Source organism: Rattus norvegicus, chromosome 10 (genome assembly GCF_021556685.1).
Source record: "Rattus norvegicus strain SHRSP/BbbUtx chromosome 10, alternate assembly SHRSP_T2T, whole genome shotgun sequence".
In the NCBI taxonomy this organism is placed as follows: domain Eukaryota; kingdom Metazoa; phylum Chordata; class Mammalia; order Rodentia; family Muridae; genus Rattus; species Rattus norvegicus.
In genome coordinates this window covers 81,080,865-81,099,780 of record NC_141543.1, presented here as the reverse complement: position 1 = coordinate 81,099,780, position 18,916 = coordinate 81,080,865, and the positions used below count along the sequence as shown (strand labels likewise).

The following is an 18,916-nucleotide window of genomic DNA, read 5'->3' as shown; positions in this document are numbered from 1 at the left end:
TTGACTCTGTGCTCCCCGGGATCCTGGTAGCTGTGCCATAAGGCGTGGATTAAGAAGTGTGTCAGGCAGTGTTGGGAGAAGGGCCCAGAGGCCATACACTGTCTATGAGGAATCTGTAAAGACCTTGGCCGCCCACGGAGTGGAGGAGAGTGGCCCCTGACTTCCTTTGTTCCTCCTGCTTCCTGTGTTTTCCAGTGGCTGCACTTGAGCTCTGCATACAATTAACTTTCAATTATCCCCGAGCCTGATTAGTCAGTTTGCAGATTAACCAAGTCGAAGGCTCACCTGGGTCTGCAAGGTGCTCTTCAACTCAGTAGATCTTGCTGATTAATTAGTTGGTTATGGCTGATTGCCTGCCCAGGGATCCTGAAGCCCTGGGACTGGGCTACTTAGAGCAGGGGAGGCTGATCAAGGGATAACCTTGTCTGTGCCTTTTGATTCTCTTTACTCAGGAGAAGATCAGAGAAAGCTCTGACTTCTCTAACACAGTCCCTGAGAGGTTCAGACACACCCTGGGGTCCTGCTGCAGAACACTTCACTCCACCTTTTGTTTCAACCAACATACTTTCCGAATCGGGAAATTTAAGTTGACCACAGGGTGCTGTGAAATTTGAAAGGCATTGCAGTTAGAAATCTAATATGTTGAAAGTAGGCCCAGCCTGCAGAAAGTGGGGGGTGTTGACCCCCTCTTCCTCCTCAGTCTGTTAACTTTCTCCCTTCAAACATGTAGACTGACAGCCCCTTCCTCCCCCCTGAACACCAAGCATTGGATCCCATCTGAGGTCTGTGGAGGTCAAGGCCATGGTGACAGTGTGGGCAAGGTGCTGCCTATGAAGAAAGGTAAGTTCCTCAAGATCCCCATCTTCCCAAGGTGGTTATTTGGGATGCTCGAGATTTGGTCTCGTCGTTGTCCTCCTTCACAGAAAGCCGACTACCTGTGCCTGAGTCTCCGTGGGGTGAAAGAGCAGTGATGTATTTGTTGGTCACACCTTACACAAAGTCAGAATAAACTCTGTAACCTGCGGTCGATCTTTCACCGCGTTTGGGACCACCTCGGTTTGGGCAATGGATAACTCCAGTCTTCTGGATAAACCTGGAGAACGTGTCCTCTGAGGATTTGGGCACGTGGAGAAAGAGGGGCATGCGCACATATGTTTAATGGGGTTCCATGTACCAACATGTCTCCCTTTCTGGGTTCTCATCTCACATTTCCCAGACCATCAGGTCATGGGCTCGGTCAGCGTCAGCACCTCTCTCTAGCCAGGGCGGTGAGTTTCTGTGGTCCTCCGTGTTTTCCCAGGGCTGTCAATGTGTATGTACAGTCTAGAGATCACATTCTATTAACAGAAAGAAATCTGCTTGGGCTGCCTGGTTTTGCAGTCACGTGGGGAGAAATGTGTTTCTTTGGTCCGCCAGCCTGCAGCTCTCTGTGCAAAATACAGCAGAGAGCTGGGCACTGGCCAAGCTTACATTTCACTTCGGAACACACTTTCGAATCACTCCTTGGCAGAACATCCCCGGTGGTGGTGTCTATTTGGGGAGTAAGTTAGAGAAGTGTTGTTTTTCTCTTATGAGTGTCAGGAGATAGGACCTTTAGAACATGTTTTACTTTCCCCATCTTCCCATCTTCAGGGTGCCCAGATATCAGTGCGATCCAGGAAAAGGCAGCAACAGCCGCAAAGAGAAGCCTTCTTTTTGTCCCGGGCTGCCCTGCAAAAGCAGTGAAGACAGCCGGCGCTGCCAGGGACGGAGATACTTAAGGCCAGGGTACTAACATCAAAAGCAAATTTCTGCAACTCTGGGGCAAAGGAGCTACTCTCCCAGATAAAGCAACATTGTTGTCCAAATCTTTCTTTCCAAAAGATCTGAGACTTTCCTAAGCTTGGGCCTCAGCCAGCCAGCGAAGGAAGTTACTCCAGCGAGCCTTTGGAATGGCAAATGCTATAAAAATAAACAAACAGACCTCTTCCATTCCCTTCTCTCTCCCTTGTCTATTTTTATAGCCCCCCCTCCACCCCAACCCGTTGTTCTTTAGCACTCTGTAACACCCTGCCTGCTTGAGACTGCTCCTTTCCCCACCTCCATGTCTCTAGGACCATCCATGGTCGGTGGCTAGTCTGCCTTCCGTAAAACAAAATGCTTAACTCCAAAATGAGGGCTCAGGAGACAGGAAGTCTAATTTAGTCAATCTCCCCCTGTTGCCTCTTGTTCTCTTCTTGTGAAGTGGCGACCTGAAGCCTACCATGAGGCTGAACAGTGAGGTTGCTTTGGGAATTGTAAATCTCCTTGAGAAAGATCAGAATGGTTTAGAAAACATTTGCTGGCATAGTGTGGGCTTCTCTTTCCCTAATGAGCTAGACCCCTCTCATGAAAAGAAACTTTGTCTTACCATCACCCCAACCCATAAAGTACATAAGGATTTCCCAAGGGCCAAGCCTCATTCTCATTCTAGCATTTGAAATCTGGGAAGGTTGGGCTTTCTGTCAATACTGTGTGGGCAAGCAACAACTGATGGGGACCTAGAGAACTTCCCCTGCGGAGGCATGTGTCTGGCTGCTGCCTCCTGGGCCAAATAGCCACTGGGAGCCCCCCACCCCCTTATGCCTAGACTCCCAGAGCCAGATTGCAGCGTCTGCTGGTCAGCTCCTGGTGAAGCCTTTGCTTACTTTGAAGAAGGCAGGAGACAGGGACCCATCCACCTGCCTGGAAACCTGTTGGTAATTAGCTTCAAAAATAATGCCAGCTTCTCACAGGGCTGCTGGGTGCTTAACTCGCAAGAGAGCGTTACTTCACAGAATAACAGCACGGCCATAACATTAATCATTCCAGGGGAGGTTAGGTAAGGTTACCAGAGAGATGAAGTCACCTTGCACCTTCCAAGAGATCTGCAAGTGTTGAGGAATGGCGGGAGTTCAGAGCCACGCCCCCTCCCCTTTGTATATCAAACTGGGATATTTTGAAGTCCTGTTTTCTTTCTGGAGGAGACTGGCGATTAAACCCAGAGCTTCAGACATTCGAAACATACACTTTACTGCTGGGAGATCCACTTGCAAAACCATACCGTCACCTTTTTTTGGTGGAGGACTAGGGGGCTTGGCAAAGTCTCTGAGGAAATGGAGAGTCAGTCACCTTTATCAACATCAGGTGTCGACTTTTCCACTGTGAATGTGTGGATTAATCTCTCAGGGCCTTAAGCATGGTGAATGAATGCCTGGCTAGTTACTGTTTGACACCTAGGGAAAGACTGTCGACCTCTATCCCCACTTAGGGATTCTTTTCTGTATGTAATTTCATTTTACAAATAACAGTGTATATCTTTGTAACATTATAACAATAGGACAGTTATTATCCAAGACCATGCCTGGCCTAAGAGGATCAGTTGTTAAGGTTGTAAGACCTGAATGTTGAGCCCTTCCTGTCACCTGTAGGGTAACTTTAAGCTCACTGGATTTTTGCCTTTTGCAAAAGGAAGGGTTTGTGGAAGGGGATCTTTCTAGGCTCCCACAGCTCTCTACAAGTCATAAGGAGATCTTGTCAATTCTTTGTGACTAGGTTTCTGTCACTAAGACTTCCTCGCTTGTTTTCCACCAGAATAAGTAGCCAGGAAATAATAGCTGACTGAATGAATGATGTATCAAAGATTAAGCTTTTGTTAGAATGACTTTGAATAGATGCTTGGGCTGGCAGAATTTTTCCCCCAATGTAGTGGGCACAGCTTAGCCAGCGGGTCTTGGAGTAGGCCAAGTATAGCCTCTCCCAGTGACAAACTCTAGTATCCTTTACCCACACCGTCACAGTCTGCGTTTCTTACATGCCATTACCTTCTGATTGGTTGTAAAAGGGGCAAGAACGAAGAGACCGTTCAGAGTAAAGACTTTAGATGCTTTCCAAGCCAGGTGAGCATCAAAGCAATTCTCTACCCTTTAACCATGGAGACTGCGTCTGAACATCAGCCACTTCATGCATGCGTCTCCAGATCCCGGGCAAGAGTTCTTAGAATTCACCCAACAGGTTCTTAGCTGGGATGTTACTGGGTAAGTAGACAGAGGCCAAGTGGGTTGAAGGAAGAGGATGTCATTAAGAAAGAAAGAAAGAGGGGCTGGGGATTTAGCTCAGTGGTAGAGCGCTTACCTAGGAAGCACAAGGCCCTGGGTTCGGTCCCCAGCTCCGAAAAAAAAAAGAACCAAAAAAAAAAAAAAGAAAGAGAGAGAGAGAGAGAGAGAGAGAGAGAGAGAGAGAGGGAGGGAGAAAGAAAGAAAGAAAGAAAGAAAGAAAGAAAGAAAGAAAGAAAGAAAGAAACCAAGGGCTTAGTTGGTAAAGTGCTTTTGTTTCACAAACATAAGGACTCGGTGCCCCCTTTATCCACATAAAAGGCTGGTGCTCTCTCTCTCTCTCTCTCTCTCACACACACACACACACACACACACACACACACACACACACACACCATCAAGTTACATTTCTTTGATTAATACATAAAGGTAAGCCCTGTCTACAGACATGCTGGTTGTAGCTTCGTTGTGTGAGAGATTTGACTCCTTTACAAACTGGTGAGTCTCCCCACACCAGCCACCAGTTGCCACTGAAACAGAAGTGGCTGGGACTGAAGAGAACCACATCACAGTCAGCTTAAGGCACCACTGCAGCCTCGCCCTAGGCGAAAGAGTTACCTGCATCCTTCCAATGGCCTACACTGTATCCATTCTGAGCTTGCCATCCCATCCTGGGGTGCATGCCAGGGAATGGAGTGGGAGCCTCTGGCCGCAGCTGGAGTTGTTCATCGCTCCCGCATTTACCTCAGTTTATCTATGTGTTAAAGACAGGAATAACCTCTCACACAGCACAGTTCTCTAACTAGAGGTGATGTGTAACATTATCCAACCGATAGTATAGACCTGTGTGAATCTTCTACAGATTCAGCCTTAAGAACTTTTGTTTTCATAAAGGAAACACATTTCATTTTGAAGACCAAACTATGATGATTTCACATCTGTTTTCTTGAGTTTTAATCTCTCCTAGGCCTGCCCTCCTATTTTACCAATAAACAAGCCCGCTTTTAGCCAAGTCTGTGGAATTCTACATTCCCCTTGTTTATGCTGTGTCAAAGGGCAAGGGGTTGATTGGCCTGGAAATCTTCTGTGTTCTACTCTGGGATGCAGACAGACCCTTGTCTTGAACAATATGGAGAGACTCCCTTCTCAGTGAGCACATAACTAAGCAGAGCCACCTTCACAGAAGGGCTCAGTGCAGCCTCGAGACACAAGAGCAGCTTCTGCCCAAGTGTCCTCAGGACAGCAGTGGAAGGACCGCTGGGTATGCCAGCTGCACTGGACAATAGCCAGTCACTATTGTGCTTTGCAGATGGGGCACAGAGCTTTCCTTTCCCCTCCTCCCTGGGAAATCCCTACGCCGGCAAAAAAAAGAAAAAATTAAAATAAAAAAAGTACCCTCTGTCCTGAATCTTGACCTTCTATCTACCCAGCAGTAGGTAGAGAAGTAACAAGTAACAGCTCCCTATCCCGTCCCTTCCTTTGATGCTTGTGACAGTTCGGGCTCTAGGCTACACAGTTTGTATGTGTTATTAAACTCCAAAGTCACCCCTGGACATTAGTAGCTTTAGTATTACATTGGTACTGTTATCACTGTCCCTTTACAGATGGTGCCCAGAGAAGGGGGCACAGAATGGTACAGGCAGCAGCTAGCTGGCAGGGCCGGGACAGGATGCAATGCCACCATCTGGCGCTGGTCTCTATGTTAGGTCGCCGCAGCCGCAGCCTTCTCCAGTATTCAAGAGAGGGTTCTTTGCCTGCAGAAGATAGTGGGATGTCAGGAGCCATCGGTGCACCTATGCCTGTGGGATGGGACGGTGGCTACTAGGATCTGGGAACCTGAATGTAGAAGGACAGAGAGGGAAATATGTTTTGATCTGGCCGCATCTCTAGCGTCCTAGGCTCGCTTTAACTAGCTCCTAGGGAGTCTAATTTTAAAGGACAGCCAGACCAGCTTGCAAAACACAAGGTTTATGTTTAAATCATGAAGATGGAGTTTAAAAGTGAATTCTGTGCTTTGGTATGGCTCTCAAAGCCTCGGTTCCTTCTGACATAAGAGCAGCAGGCACTCGGAATGCAGAACTCAGCAAACAAGCAATGTGTGGGAAAGGCCGAGCAGGAGTTAAGATCATGGAGTGATGCTGTGTCCCTGAGGCTGCTGGTGTCCCGCTCTCAGCATAGTCAAATTCGTCCCAGGCCATACTACCCAGTGCGGCAGAGGATAGATACGTGCATGTAGGTGAAAGGTCCTCCATCTTTCGTGGCTACATTTCTCGTGTACAGGCACATGCATGCATGGCCTTAGGGAACCACACACATGAGTATCTGACTATTCTGGGAATCATCTGTGCATTTAGCTCTCAGTCAGCTATGGGGTGAGGATGGAGGGGCTTTCCTTAGTATTCCTGCCCATCCGTTTCCCTGTGGCACACGTAGTAAGGGCCCTTCCCAGATACACACGGAGGAAGTAATCTCTTCTGAGATGCTTACAGGGAGAGAGGCACAAGGCGTTGCAGCCTCCATTGGTAAATATTAGTTTCCTTCCCCTCCCTGTGTAAGGCAAGTTGTACTGAGTGAATGAGGCTTCGGCAGCTCAAAAGGCAAAAATAGCCCTGACTGTGGGGATGTGGTCTCTTCCCCCCCCCCTCCCCGAGTGTAGACCAGATGTCAGGCTGCCTGGTGAGGACTCAAGGAATGTGACAGCTTCCTTCTGCAGGGTTTCGCTGCTTCTGTCCAGATGGAAGCCTCCATTCCCATGCTAGTTTTGGGGTCTGGAAAACAAGAACAAAAAGAAGAAGAAGAAGAAGAGGAGGAGGAGGAGGAAGAGGAGGAGGAGGAGGAAGAAGAGGAGGAGGAGGAAAAGGAGGAGGAGGAGGAAGAAGAGGAGGAGGAGGAGGAAGAAGAGGAGGAAGAGGAGGAGGAGGAGGAGGATGGTTCATGAGCCTTGTCCTCCTCCAAAAGCACGTTGTGCATCTATGCAGTTCAGGTATTACCCTCAAGTCAGAGGCATGGCCACCATGCCATTTCCCATGCGGCTTAGCGACAACGAAAAGGGATGGAAACCTATAGCCTATGGGTGTTCATTTTCGAGTCACTTATGTTCTTTTTTGACCTCACATTTACTCAGAGCCAACTGTTTGCCGTGCATCGAGCTGTGTGTCCTCGGGAGAGATCAGGAAGAAGTCAGATCCCCTTTGAACTGATAAAACTCGGGAGGGGCAAAGGAGATAAACGATCCAGAATGGAGTCTTGACTGGTGGTAGAAAGAAGCTACGGAGAGGGACTAGTAGAGGCAATCCCCGATTCCATCCTGAACTGTGACTTAAAGAATAAGCAAAAATGCTAGCACTAGACAGGAAGCGGGGAGGACCCAACCCAAATATGGAAGTGGTGGCTAATACTCAACCTGACTGGATCTCCTTGCCCAGATGAGGAAAGAGTTTGTGGTACAGCCAGCGTAGGGCCCGTGCGAGCACTCCCGTGGCAGCAAACCGTGTGTTTCAAACATGGTGTGTCTAAAGATGTTAGGAGGTTAGGGGCGGCATAATTGATATGATTTAGAAGTTGCTGTGGTAACACACCTACCTCTAGAGAGTCATTGTCTGCGGGAAGGCAGGCAAGCATGTGGCTTTTGCCCTGGACTATCCTGTGCCATGCTATCACCTGCTCTGGGCCAAAGGTCTGGAGAAATTCAAAAGAACAAATGCCCCATGTGGTCCATTGCTGCCGGTCTTTGTGAAATTGAGCCTGGAAAGAGATAAAGAGGTGGTTAGTCAACCAGCTAGGAGGTTACAGGGAAAGAGTGAGGGAGAGAGAGCCTGAGCTAGCTTGCCAGCTCTTCAGGAAGCATATTGGGAAGCATGGAGTAGCTCGTAGATCTCCGTGAAAAGAAGTCAAATGCATATGGCCTCCATGCATGTAAACAGCCCATGTCATAACGCCCACGTTATAAGCAGTAGCGCAGAATGCTTTGGGGGACATAAGTCAAACCGACTTAAGAGTGGCAGAAAGGTTTGATTTAATGAAAAATTGACTGCAAACAAGTTTCGAAGACCTCCGTGGTGGTCGCCTCTGTGGCGCCACCTCCTGGCAAATCGTTGTATAACGTGGTTGGAGGCCAGCTTTGGTTTGTGAATCCCCTTTGGCCACCTCAGTAGTTCTTAAATTCGGCCCTACACTAGGATGACTAGTAGGAATTCTTGACATTTCTGTTTTCTAAAATACACTTCCATTACAGAAGAAAGGAGCATCATTGTTGAAATCAGAAGTGTGTGACAATATAGCTTGGGTTCTTATAGCCTATTTCCAGACTGGCTTCCTCCGGTCTCGCTTTCTCTTCCAGAGACTTCCTTTGACCCTGTAAGCACACATACACACACACACACACACACACACACACACACACACACACACACACACACACATACACACACACACATACACACACACACACACACATACACACACACACACACACACATATACACACACACACACACATATATGTGTGGGTGTGGGTGTGTATATTGTGTGTCTGGAGATATGAAAATGTATGTATATATACATATATGTGTATATTTACATGCACCTGGCACACGCTGTGGCACAACTTGCCTTTTTAATATCTCTTGGAGAACTCTCCCTATCAGCACGTACAGCTCTGCCAGCTGCGTGGAATCCCGTTGTCTGTGTGCTCCACGGTTCATCGTTGCTTCTAGGCATTTGGTTTGGCTCCTTCCACAGATGCCACCGTTCACATTTGTAGTAGACCTAAAATTTAATTCCTAGATGTGGAAATGCTGGATCGAAATGTGTAGGCCCCAGAGGAACTGAACTAATTCACACTCCCACCAGAAGCATGTAAGAAAGCTATTTCCTCTTTCATTGAAAAAAAAAAAGAAAGAAAGAAAAAAGAAATTGGAGAGCCCAGGCCGCATTTTCATATCTTCTGATTGAGCAGGGAGAGGGATGTAGGGTGACCTCAGTGTTCTTGAGAGCCTTGCAGGTCCGTCTCTAATACGAGCTGTGGGTCAGAGAGTAAGGGTGGTTACTTGATTATGTCCTTTGAGATCCAAGCAGCAAGGGAGAAACAGAAAGATGAACGTCTTCTGAAATTCCCATTGAGCTGTACATCCCAATCCAGACAGACATGGAATCAAATGAGTCTCTATTCATAAACATGGTATACTGAAGCATCCAAAGCCAGAGAAGTGCCACCTAGGTTCTCTGCTTGGTACTCTCTCCTCGCCGTTATAATTTATTTTGTCGGAATGCTTTTCTTGTCTAGGTCATCAAAGAAAAAGTTATGGCCTCAGATTCCATAGAAGTATTTCCTAGATATTAAAAGTTAGCATTGTTTTTGTTGCGGTAGGAAATAGCCCAGATTGGTGCAAAATTTGCTGGCTTCAGAAACTCAAGGTTTCTCCTTTCTCTTGCTTAGGTAACTCCAAAAGTTGAGAGACACAGAAAAATGTCAGCCATCTTGAGAATCACTAGTTACTGCCTTTGTGGGCAGCCCTGTTTCAGACAAACATCACTAGTTTTCAGTTCCTTCACCCTGTCCTTTTAGGCTGTGCCATCTCATTCTCTCCAGAGAGTCTCTGTCCTCTGAGCTGCTGGAAAGTCCCCTGCAGCCTGCAGCTCGCCCCCTTCCCCCCCCCTCTCCCTGCCAGTACACACTTAACATATACTTAGCACACACATATTCAGAGACAGATATACACTGCTGGGGGTGGGGGGTAGGGGAGAGAGAGAGGGAGAGAGTGTGTGAGAGAGAGAGAGAAAGAGAGAGAAAGCCCATTTGTCTTCACCTTAATAGCAGATCTTCCTTTCCTTTCCCCCCTCCTCCTCTTCTTCCTCCTCCTCCTCCTCCTCCTTTTCTTCGTCTTCCTTTTCTTTCTCATGGTGGGGATTAAACCCAGAGTATCACACATGGCCAATAAACTGTTCCTTTGCACTGAGTTATATCACCTGCACAATTGTATTATGTTTTTGGAGACAGGTCCTCACTAAGCTGCCCAGGCTGGCCTTCAGCTTGTTAGCTCAACCTAGCCTCAAGCCTCTGATGCTCCTGCCTTCAGCCTCCTGAATAGCTGGTGGCATAGGCATGAGTCACCATGCAAGGCTTCCTTTCCATTCTGAGGAAACTGCCCCCCTCCCCCCAACTACCTTCAGGTTTCCTAGAGTTCTTTCACTTCTGTTGTGATAAAAAAACTGTCCAAAAACAACTTCAGGAAGAAAGGGTTTATTTAGCTTAAAATTTCCAGTTTTAAGCCACCACTGCAGGGAAATCAAGGCTGAAACTTAAACCATCAAATCCACAGCCAGGAACACAGAGAAAAGAAATGTGTGCATCTTCGCTCACTCCCCTGCATTCTCCTGTCTTACATAGTTCAGGATCCCCTGCCAAGAGAAATGTGCTGCCCATGTGCAAGGTGGTCTTCCGACATTAGTTAACAGTCAAGACATTCCAAACACACACAGAGGCCCCGCGTACGTGTCCACAGGGCCTGATCTAGGCAATTCCTTAGTAAGATTGTGGTCCCAGGTGATTCTGGATTATGCCGGGTTGGGAGTAAAGTAAGCAGCAAGCTTAGCCCATCCTTACAGTTGGTTTTCTTTGCCATCAACTCATTCCCATGATCAGGTAAGGGTTGATTTTGATATGGGTTTTACGTAGGAAGTATAAGCCCAATAGAATGTTAATGTTGTCTTGGTCAACACCGACATCGACAGACAGCGTCTTTCAACACACTGGAGTGACAAAGGGGTCTGGAGGCTGTGGGGTGCTCTTGGTCCATGGAGATGAGACTTCTCTGGATGCACAGACCCAATGGGCTTGGGCTAGAGGAGCCAAAAGGGAGCCATAACGTTGGTGACCCAAAGGCTTGCTGGTGACTCAGTGATGACCTTCTGTCTGTCAAGAAGCATATAGACCTCACCTCATGCCCGTGAAAGAGAAGACCAGGTTTTTGTCCCATGAAGATTTCTGCATAGACTGCACCACACAGAAGCCAGATGGGTTCGGCTTGGCTAATCTTAGTGCAAGCTGGGAAATTTCAACTGAAATAACACATTTCTAAGAAATCGTCTGGTGCGGAATATTATGTATGTATAAGAGAGCGGCATGCCTATAGCACAAAGCTGGGCTACTTATTGTATGTACAGGATTTGCCTGAACCCCTCTTTCCAGCATAGTAAGTAAAAGATTTAATGGGCCCCCTCATTTTTTTTCTTGCTTGCTCTATCAATAGCTGTTAAACGGGTTTTCTGTCACACAAGACTTGAATTTCTTTAGAAAGTCCAAGTAGACCTTTCCCCAAATCTTGGCTTGCTCAGAATGTAAAAGTCAGACGTGACCTCATGACCGTTGATTTAGGTAAAAGACGGGTGGCTTTACACTCTCTCCTTCCCTACTGCCTCAGGGACTGATGATGGAACTGTAGCTCTTTCGTGATGTCCTCGCTGCTCTGAAGGAAGCACATGCCCAGGTTGGTATCAGTTCATACAAGAAGACTGGCATTGGATATCTGTACAAACCAGACACTAACCTGCCCATCACTGAGCACAAAGGCTGAAGCATTGGAGATTGTTCACCCTGAGATCTTGGACACATGGAATCCATTTTGTTTAGGGACCAGTTGACACAGCAGGATTAACTCAGTTTGTCCTCTGAGATCCACACGCCTGACTAAGCATACCATCTACTGAAATCTATACATGTTTCATAATCTATCAGAACTACCCATAACACATAGGTAGAGGGAGAATGACCATTATTTTGTGGTATTGTCACAGCCTACGGGGCAGATGTTTCTGACAGTAGACCATAGAGGCTGTGTTTACAGACCAGCGGTTTGCCATTCCTCCATGACTTCACTCTGTCGACCTAGATACAAAAACATAGAAAACGGTGGAATAGGATTGTCAAGACACAGGTTTAATAGACAGTATAAGGATATCTATATCAAGCTAGGATTTTCAGCCCTCGAAGATGCTCTTGTGAGCATGCCTGAGTTTTCCCACAGAGATGCAGGCATCTAACATCACAAGACACATGGGAGAGCCCCAGCACTCCTGCCTCATGCAGGAGCCATGTGAGTGCTGCTTGAAGGAAATTGTCTGGCACTAGCTGCTGGTGTTAATGATATCTCTGATAGGCTCGTGTGTCAGGACGTGGGGGTATGGAAAGAAAGGACTCGAGAGTTAGCCTTGATTTCAAATATAGCTTCTTTCAACTCACTCACTGTTTAAGCTTCTGCAAAGTACTTAATCTGTTCAGTTGTATTGTTTGTCTGTTTGTTTGGTTGGCTTAGGGTTTTTTTTTTTTCCTTGAGTCAGAATCTGGCTACTAGCCCAGACTGGCCTTAAACTCCCCCACCTTCTTGTCTCTACTTCCCAGTGTTGGGTTACAGGGCTGAACCCCCACACTCAGCCTGGACTGTTTCCCACTTGTTTAATGGAGGCGATATCGTAGCCGCTTGGTTAGGAGGCATGCCCATTAGTGAGCAACACGGTAGTCAGGTGGATCTCTCTTTGGTCAGTCCTATTTATGTTTTGTTAAAAAGCTGGTGGCCATTTCTAAGGACACCACACTGAGGCTCCTCCTCTACCTGAGCCTAAAGGGTCCGTGTCCTTTCCCAAGATCTCCGCTTTGACTTTCTTGTTGCTGTGCATTCTCTTCCGGGAGAGGCCCCGAGATCAGCACATCTGTAACTGGTTAACGTTGCTCTTCAGATGTCGAAATCTACCTATAAAACTGAGGCGCGTGTCTGTGAGGCTTCTCATCAGGGCACATGGTGCTGCTAGAATGTGTTCCCTCCGCCTATGTCCCTGTCCATGATGACACCTCCTATCCAGGTATTCACGCTAAAACTCACGAGTCTCACCCATTCTGGTCCTCTGCTAACCCCACCTCCACGCCATAGCCCCAGTCATCTTCCAGAATAGAGCCATGCACATGACGTTCTTGCGCTGATCTCCCCTGCTGGCCTGCGTTTCCTGACCGGTGAAATCCGAGCATCTCTAACTATTCTTTGTCCTCAGTCCACACTCCTGTTCCTCAGCTCCAGCTGTTCCCCGACTGGAAGATGACTTCTCCAGTCTTCCTGTGTTCTGTCCTCCCTCCCCCACCCCACCCCCTTAATCTTCATCTTTACTCTCTGGCCAGTTTCCAGACATGGCCTAGAACAGATGCCGATGCCAGCTCCCTTTGAAAAGCATTTCCAAATGTCCTGTACTCCCTCCGAAGAGAGATTAACAATCAACTTTTCAACTGCAACCTTTGGCTCTTTGGACAAAGTTCTTTCAATCGTTTCACAGCCCGTACACGAATCATCTGTGGACTTACCAGCCTCCACATCCAAACTGCATGTTTCCAGAGTTTAGATTTCCCACATCTGTTCCCAGGGCCCAGTCTACAGTAGGCACCCAATAAAAGGTTTTAAAGTAAGCGCATACTTTTATCAGCGAGCATCTGTTGCGCTCCTGTATGAGTTATGGCTGTGGTCTTGCCTGGAAAGATTTGCAGTCAAGTTTGAGGACTGATAGTTACTTTAAAAGCCAAGAGTCATTTACTATGTATGATACAAATTCCGGGTTGGGCATCTGTTAGGTGCAAAATGACTTAGCTAGTATTCTGAGAGAGATCAGTGTGCCCTCCTATCTACTAATGTTGACATACTTAAGGGGAGGCAGAGGCCTGGATCAGGGCTTGTTTGCTGGTAGGACAGAGAGTTGGGAAGATGTGAAAGCCGAAAAGTTTGACTCGGGCAGATTGTACCCAGCAGGAGAGGTCATCTACCACCAACGGCCTGGGACTGAGAGGCGTTGGAAAATTATGGGCTGCTTTTGATCATAGTAAAGATGTTCCGATGGGAGTAAACTGGCAGTTCTGTGAATGGATGGGATAGCATGTGGCAGAAAGACCTAGTACGAACACAGCTTGGTTGTCCAAGTCTTATGTGAACAGGCCTGCATCTAGCCCATGACAGGGACCCCAAGCACAAAAGAGAAACCCAGCATTTGCTATTCATTACTACTAGACCTAGAAGGAGCCTTGTCTAACTTCTCAATGTTTAATCTCAATATTTCACGGGAGTGCATCCCGAGGCTCAGGGACTCGCCCCAAGGGCTCCATAGCTGAGAGGGTCTCTGGAGTCCAGACAACAGCGCATTTCTCCATTCTGCCTAAGAGTAAGTGGTTAAACTTTAAAGCCAGAGGGCATTGAGAAATAGTTTCAGGCATGAGGAACCGTGCAGGAAGGGTGAAGGTCAACAGGAGGCTGGGGTTGAGCTGGGCTTGGACACATCCAGGCTGAGATGACAGTGAGACTAGAGGGCATGACCGGCAGTGGCAGCCTGCAGCTCGGTTAGCTCTCCGTGTGAACCTCGGTGCCGGAGAGGTTCAGAGAACACTTGGACTGAAACCAAGAAACCAAGGAGGTTGGGGTGGGGGTGTCCACTTTTGGGCACCAAACTTGGAGACTCATGCAGGGAAAAATGTGAGGCCCTCCTTGAGATGCCACAGATGCACCTGAATGCAATCCCTATTATCCAGAAGTTGATTTTTCAAATGGTCCTGTTTACCTTCCTCTGTTCTCTTTAATTTGGGCCAGGGGTCAGGAGGAAGCAAGGTTGTTGCTGTGGTGAGCATGGGTCCTTTGTTTGTGCTTCGGTCCTAGGTTAAGAGTGGATGAGAGCAAACAACGTCTTTTCCCTTTGGTCTCCCGTTTCACTGCCCCTTTCTAAATCCAACCCAAAGTTTGCACGTAGCCCAAAGGAGAACCTTCAGCGTAATAACTAATCCTGGCAGCACTTTGTAAACTGCTGGTTTCAAATGACTAGGCCTGCACATTTCCACCGACTCCAGCAATTAAAGAGTCTCCGGGGACCTAGGCAGTGCTGATGCCAGTGGTGGGTATTGCTGTTGAAAAAAAAAAAAATAAAACGGGGAAGAGCCGCTTTCTGAAAATAGACTGCAGGTATGGGATAGCTCATTTCCCGGCTCGATAAGGAGGTCGCCCGTCCTAGGGGGAGTCAGGTAGAGTGCTTACTGGCTTGATTTTTTTTTTTCCACCAGTAAAATGTACCCACTTGGTCCTACCCATTTCACAGGGTTGGCGGGATGGGCAGAATGAGGTCATGGAGCAGCACGTACCCAAGGAGGTCTAGATGTTCATGCTGAGAGCAGAAGCCCTCCCCACCCACTCTGTGGAGATTTGGTGGCATTGATAGCCTCTGTCACTTTTGCACACCACAGGGTCTCTCTAGAGAGCTGACGAAAGTCTATCTTCTTCCCACTCCATTGTCCCCTTTGGCTTGTCCTGTATGATGTACAGTTGTAGAAAGATGGTCTGGATTGGCCTTTACCTATTATACCTCTGTTGCTGCAGCAGCCTTGGGAAGAGGAAGCTGGCTGGTCCCTTTCAGACGGACTGCTTTAAGGCCGCTTTGCAAAGTTCAGGTCAGTCAGCAATTGGCTATCTGAATTCATCTTTTATTCCCCAGGACTTAACCCTACCCACCCATTCCTCGCAAATGCAGAAGAAACCTGGAACCTATCCCGTTTCTACGTAGTTCCAAATGTTGGAGTGGAGTGTGGGACGGGGACCAGGTGTTTGACAGGGGCAGGCAGAGCCAGGCATCTTATATCTACCTCTGAGGTTTCGAAGCTGCAAGATCAAGTGCAGCTCACGCCCGTGCTCAGCACTGTTGGCACTGCGAGTTCATTTGTGGCCTCCCCAAGTGTTATCACTGCCTAGAGGAGCCGCAGAGCCGTACGCGCTGACTTCTGCCACTCTGTGACACCCCCACCCAGGCCTGGGTGAGGTTTTCAGCTTATGGAAGAGCAGCTAGAGGGTACTTTGTTGTCCTCTCCTCAGGGACAAAAATGGGAAGGCCTAGGGCCACACACACTCTGACCTCTAGTTGAAACATCTGTTCCCTCCCCACCCGATTGGCTTCTGCCAGGCTGTGGTTGTGAGCTCTGGTCCCACCACACAGCGGGTTCAAGAAGGCAGATTTTGCTGACAGCTCTGGCAAGAGGCCTGATGACAAATACCCTTGGAACGGGAAGCCTTGCTAATCCTTTGGGCCAAGCTCCTGCCAAGTTAGAAGCTGCCAAGTCAAGTCAGGGCCACTCTGAGGACTGATCCACAGCCCCAGGGCAAAGTGCTTGTCCTGGGCATGGGGTCACACTCGGCAGTGTCTCACAGGCTTAGCAAGGCTGGCACTAGAGGAAACAGGAGCCAAGGGCATGGCAGGAGAGAGGTTCAGGCTCCAGACCTGCCCAGGGCCTTCCCTCTTGCTGTGTGTCCCATGGTTCCAGGCGAGGGGAGCAGCATCGTTTGTCTCCCAGTTTGCACGTGAGGGGATGGGACTCTTTAGCATAGAGGGGCTGGCCTCAAGCCTTAAAGCTCTGTGGGTGAAAGCCCCAATCTGTCTGCATTTCTGATGAGCAATGTTTCCTCCTCTAGAGGAGTTCCCAGAAAAGGGTCCTAGGCAGGAATGAGAGCTGCAGAATAGCGATCTACCCACAGCAGACATCGTCATGGTAATCATAAGGAATATAGGTATAAAAAACGTCTTCCCAATGATGACCTGTAAGCCAACTTCTTTCCATCCAGAAGGTGTGTGTGTGGGGTGTGTGTGTGTGTGTGTGTGTGTGTGTGTGTGTGTGAATGTGTGTGTGTGTGTGTGTGTGTGTGTGTGTGAGATGCCTGTCTGGATGCATAAAGGTTCTTTACCTAATGCTTGTATGCAAGGGACCACAGGGACAGGGGTGCTGGCCCAGTGCCTCAGTGGTTGTCTTGTCAAATGTGGTCCTGCTCTCTGCAAGAGCTTAGTATTCCGGATCTAGAGCAAGGAGGAGCTGGAGCAGTGGCACAAATGGGGAGAGGAACAAGGGTGCAAACCTGACTTGCCTGGGGCTTGTGTATGACAGAAGGCTGTACTTGTCCCCCTGGGTTACCAGCTCGTGTCTAGGCACCTGCTGGGTCCGAGAAGTGTGGATCTGAAAAGGGTCCCCTTTGTTCCTCTGTTGCCAGTGAGGGAGGGCGAAGTAAAGGAGAAAGCCTGCATTTAGGGTCTGGCTGGCTTCTGGCTGAGTCCCAGCTGTCTTGGGTGACTTAGTGAAAGTAACCTCATTGCTCTGGTCTTTCTCTGTTACTTCTCTAAGATGTGAGGCTGTGTCCCGTAGCAGGGCAGGCTGATAATTCAATGTAATTCTATTCAGAGGACTCTTAGTCCAATCACATGCAGGGCTGCTCCTGGCTTGCCCTGGAGGCAGGACTAGGCTTCATGGCCCCACCAGTGGTACACTTGCTGGTTGCAGAGTGGGAAAGAGGAGGCGAATCTGACTGTTACGAGGCATACCTGGCAAATGACACAACATTTCAGAGCAGACTCTGCTCCTCTGCTCTTCATCCCTTTATGTCCACATCTGGGGATGCTAGCAATTCCACCCTTGGAGAGCTAACGTGGGACTTCAACAAAGGAGCCAATCCTTCTGAAAACCCTGATAGAAGCAAGGGTTGCACCTGGTTACCCCTCGGTTACTAACGACACTCACTCCTCCTGGGAGGGGGAGGGAACGCATCTGCTTACCCCCAGGACTCACTGCATCCTCCTTCACACTGGACTGAACAGAGCAGCTCCCTTCCTGCCATCTACACACCAGGGCTCAGATGGGGCTGCAGATTTACTACTCTGCTTATTTCTTATTTCTTATTTCTGCTGACAGCCTGTTACTTGGTGAATAGAGGTGTTGGATAAGAGCCTGGAGATCAAAGGCATCTTTACAGTGGGACTTTCTTGGTATTTATTCTCCAGTCTCGGGAATGAATACTTCCTGGCACCATATCTGAGTGTGTCTTGGACGGGGGAGAGAATATGAATATGTGTGTGAAAAGAGGGGAGGATACACACACACACACACACACACACACGATAGATAGATAGATAGATAGATAGATAGATAGATAGATAGATAGATAGAATATGTGTGTGAAAAGAGGGGAGGATACACACACAGACAACATAGATAGATAGATAGATAGATAGATAGATAGATAGATAGATAGATAGATAGAATATGTGTATGAAAAGAGGGGAGGATACATACTACAACATAGATAAATAGATAGATAGATAGATAGATAGATAGATAGATAGATAGATAGATAGAATATGTGTGTGAAAAGAGGGGAGGATACATACTACAACATAGATAAATAGGTAGATAGATAGATAGATAGATAGATAGACTATGTATGTGAAAAGAGGGGAGGATATGTACACACACACACACACACACACACACACACACACACACACACAGCATGGTATGTATGTTTATGAAGGTCAGAGGAGGATGAATGGCCTGCTGTGTTACGGTCTGCTCATTCTCCTAAGCTAGACTGGAGGGCAGTGAGCCCCAGTGATCTTCGTGCCTGTGCCACCCTCAGTGCTGCAGTTAGAGCCCTGCAGGACCAGCTCTGTTGTTGTGCCTTAAATGCTGGGATCTGAAATCATCCCCATGCTGGTGCAATGGGCTTTCTTATCCAGAGAGCTATCTCCCCAGCCCCAGGGCAAACCTTTTTGTCTTTCTTTTCTTTCTTCCTCTGCTGGTTAACTCCTCTCTTCCCTCCCACACCCTCTCTTCTTACTTCACCTGCATTTCTTCTTTCATTCACTCCTCTGCGCCTTCTTTAGTTTCTTCTTCCATCCCATTTCTTACGTCTCCTTCGGCCCCTTTCTTCCTCCTCTTCTAACTTTGTAACTCCTTGGTGGCCTTCCCTCAGTGACATTTAGCACAACTTCCTGCAAAACAGATAGCCAAGGAAACCTGCCCACTTAAAAAAGAATGT

The 18,916-nt window shown here is 47.9% G+C and overlaps 1 protein-coding gene across 6 annotated transcripts in view; it reads left to right on the top strand.

The window, feature by feature from the left end:
• Positions 1 to 18,916, top strand: part of Hlf (HLF transcription factor, PAR bZIP family member) — a 57,733-nt gene that overhangs the window by 20,791 nt on the left and 18,026 nt on the right. The window contains exon 3 of one of the 6 annotated variants that reach the window (XM_087574474.1): positions 1,633 to 1,949. Within the exon in view, the coding sequence (XP_087430600.1) occupies positions 1,633 to 1,760 (128 nt within the window). The 3' untranslated portion in view covers positions 1,761 to 1,949. 6 annotated transcript variants of the gene reach the window in all.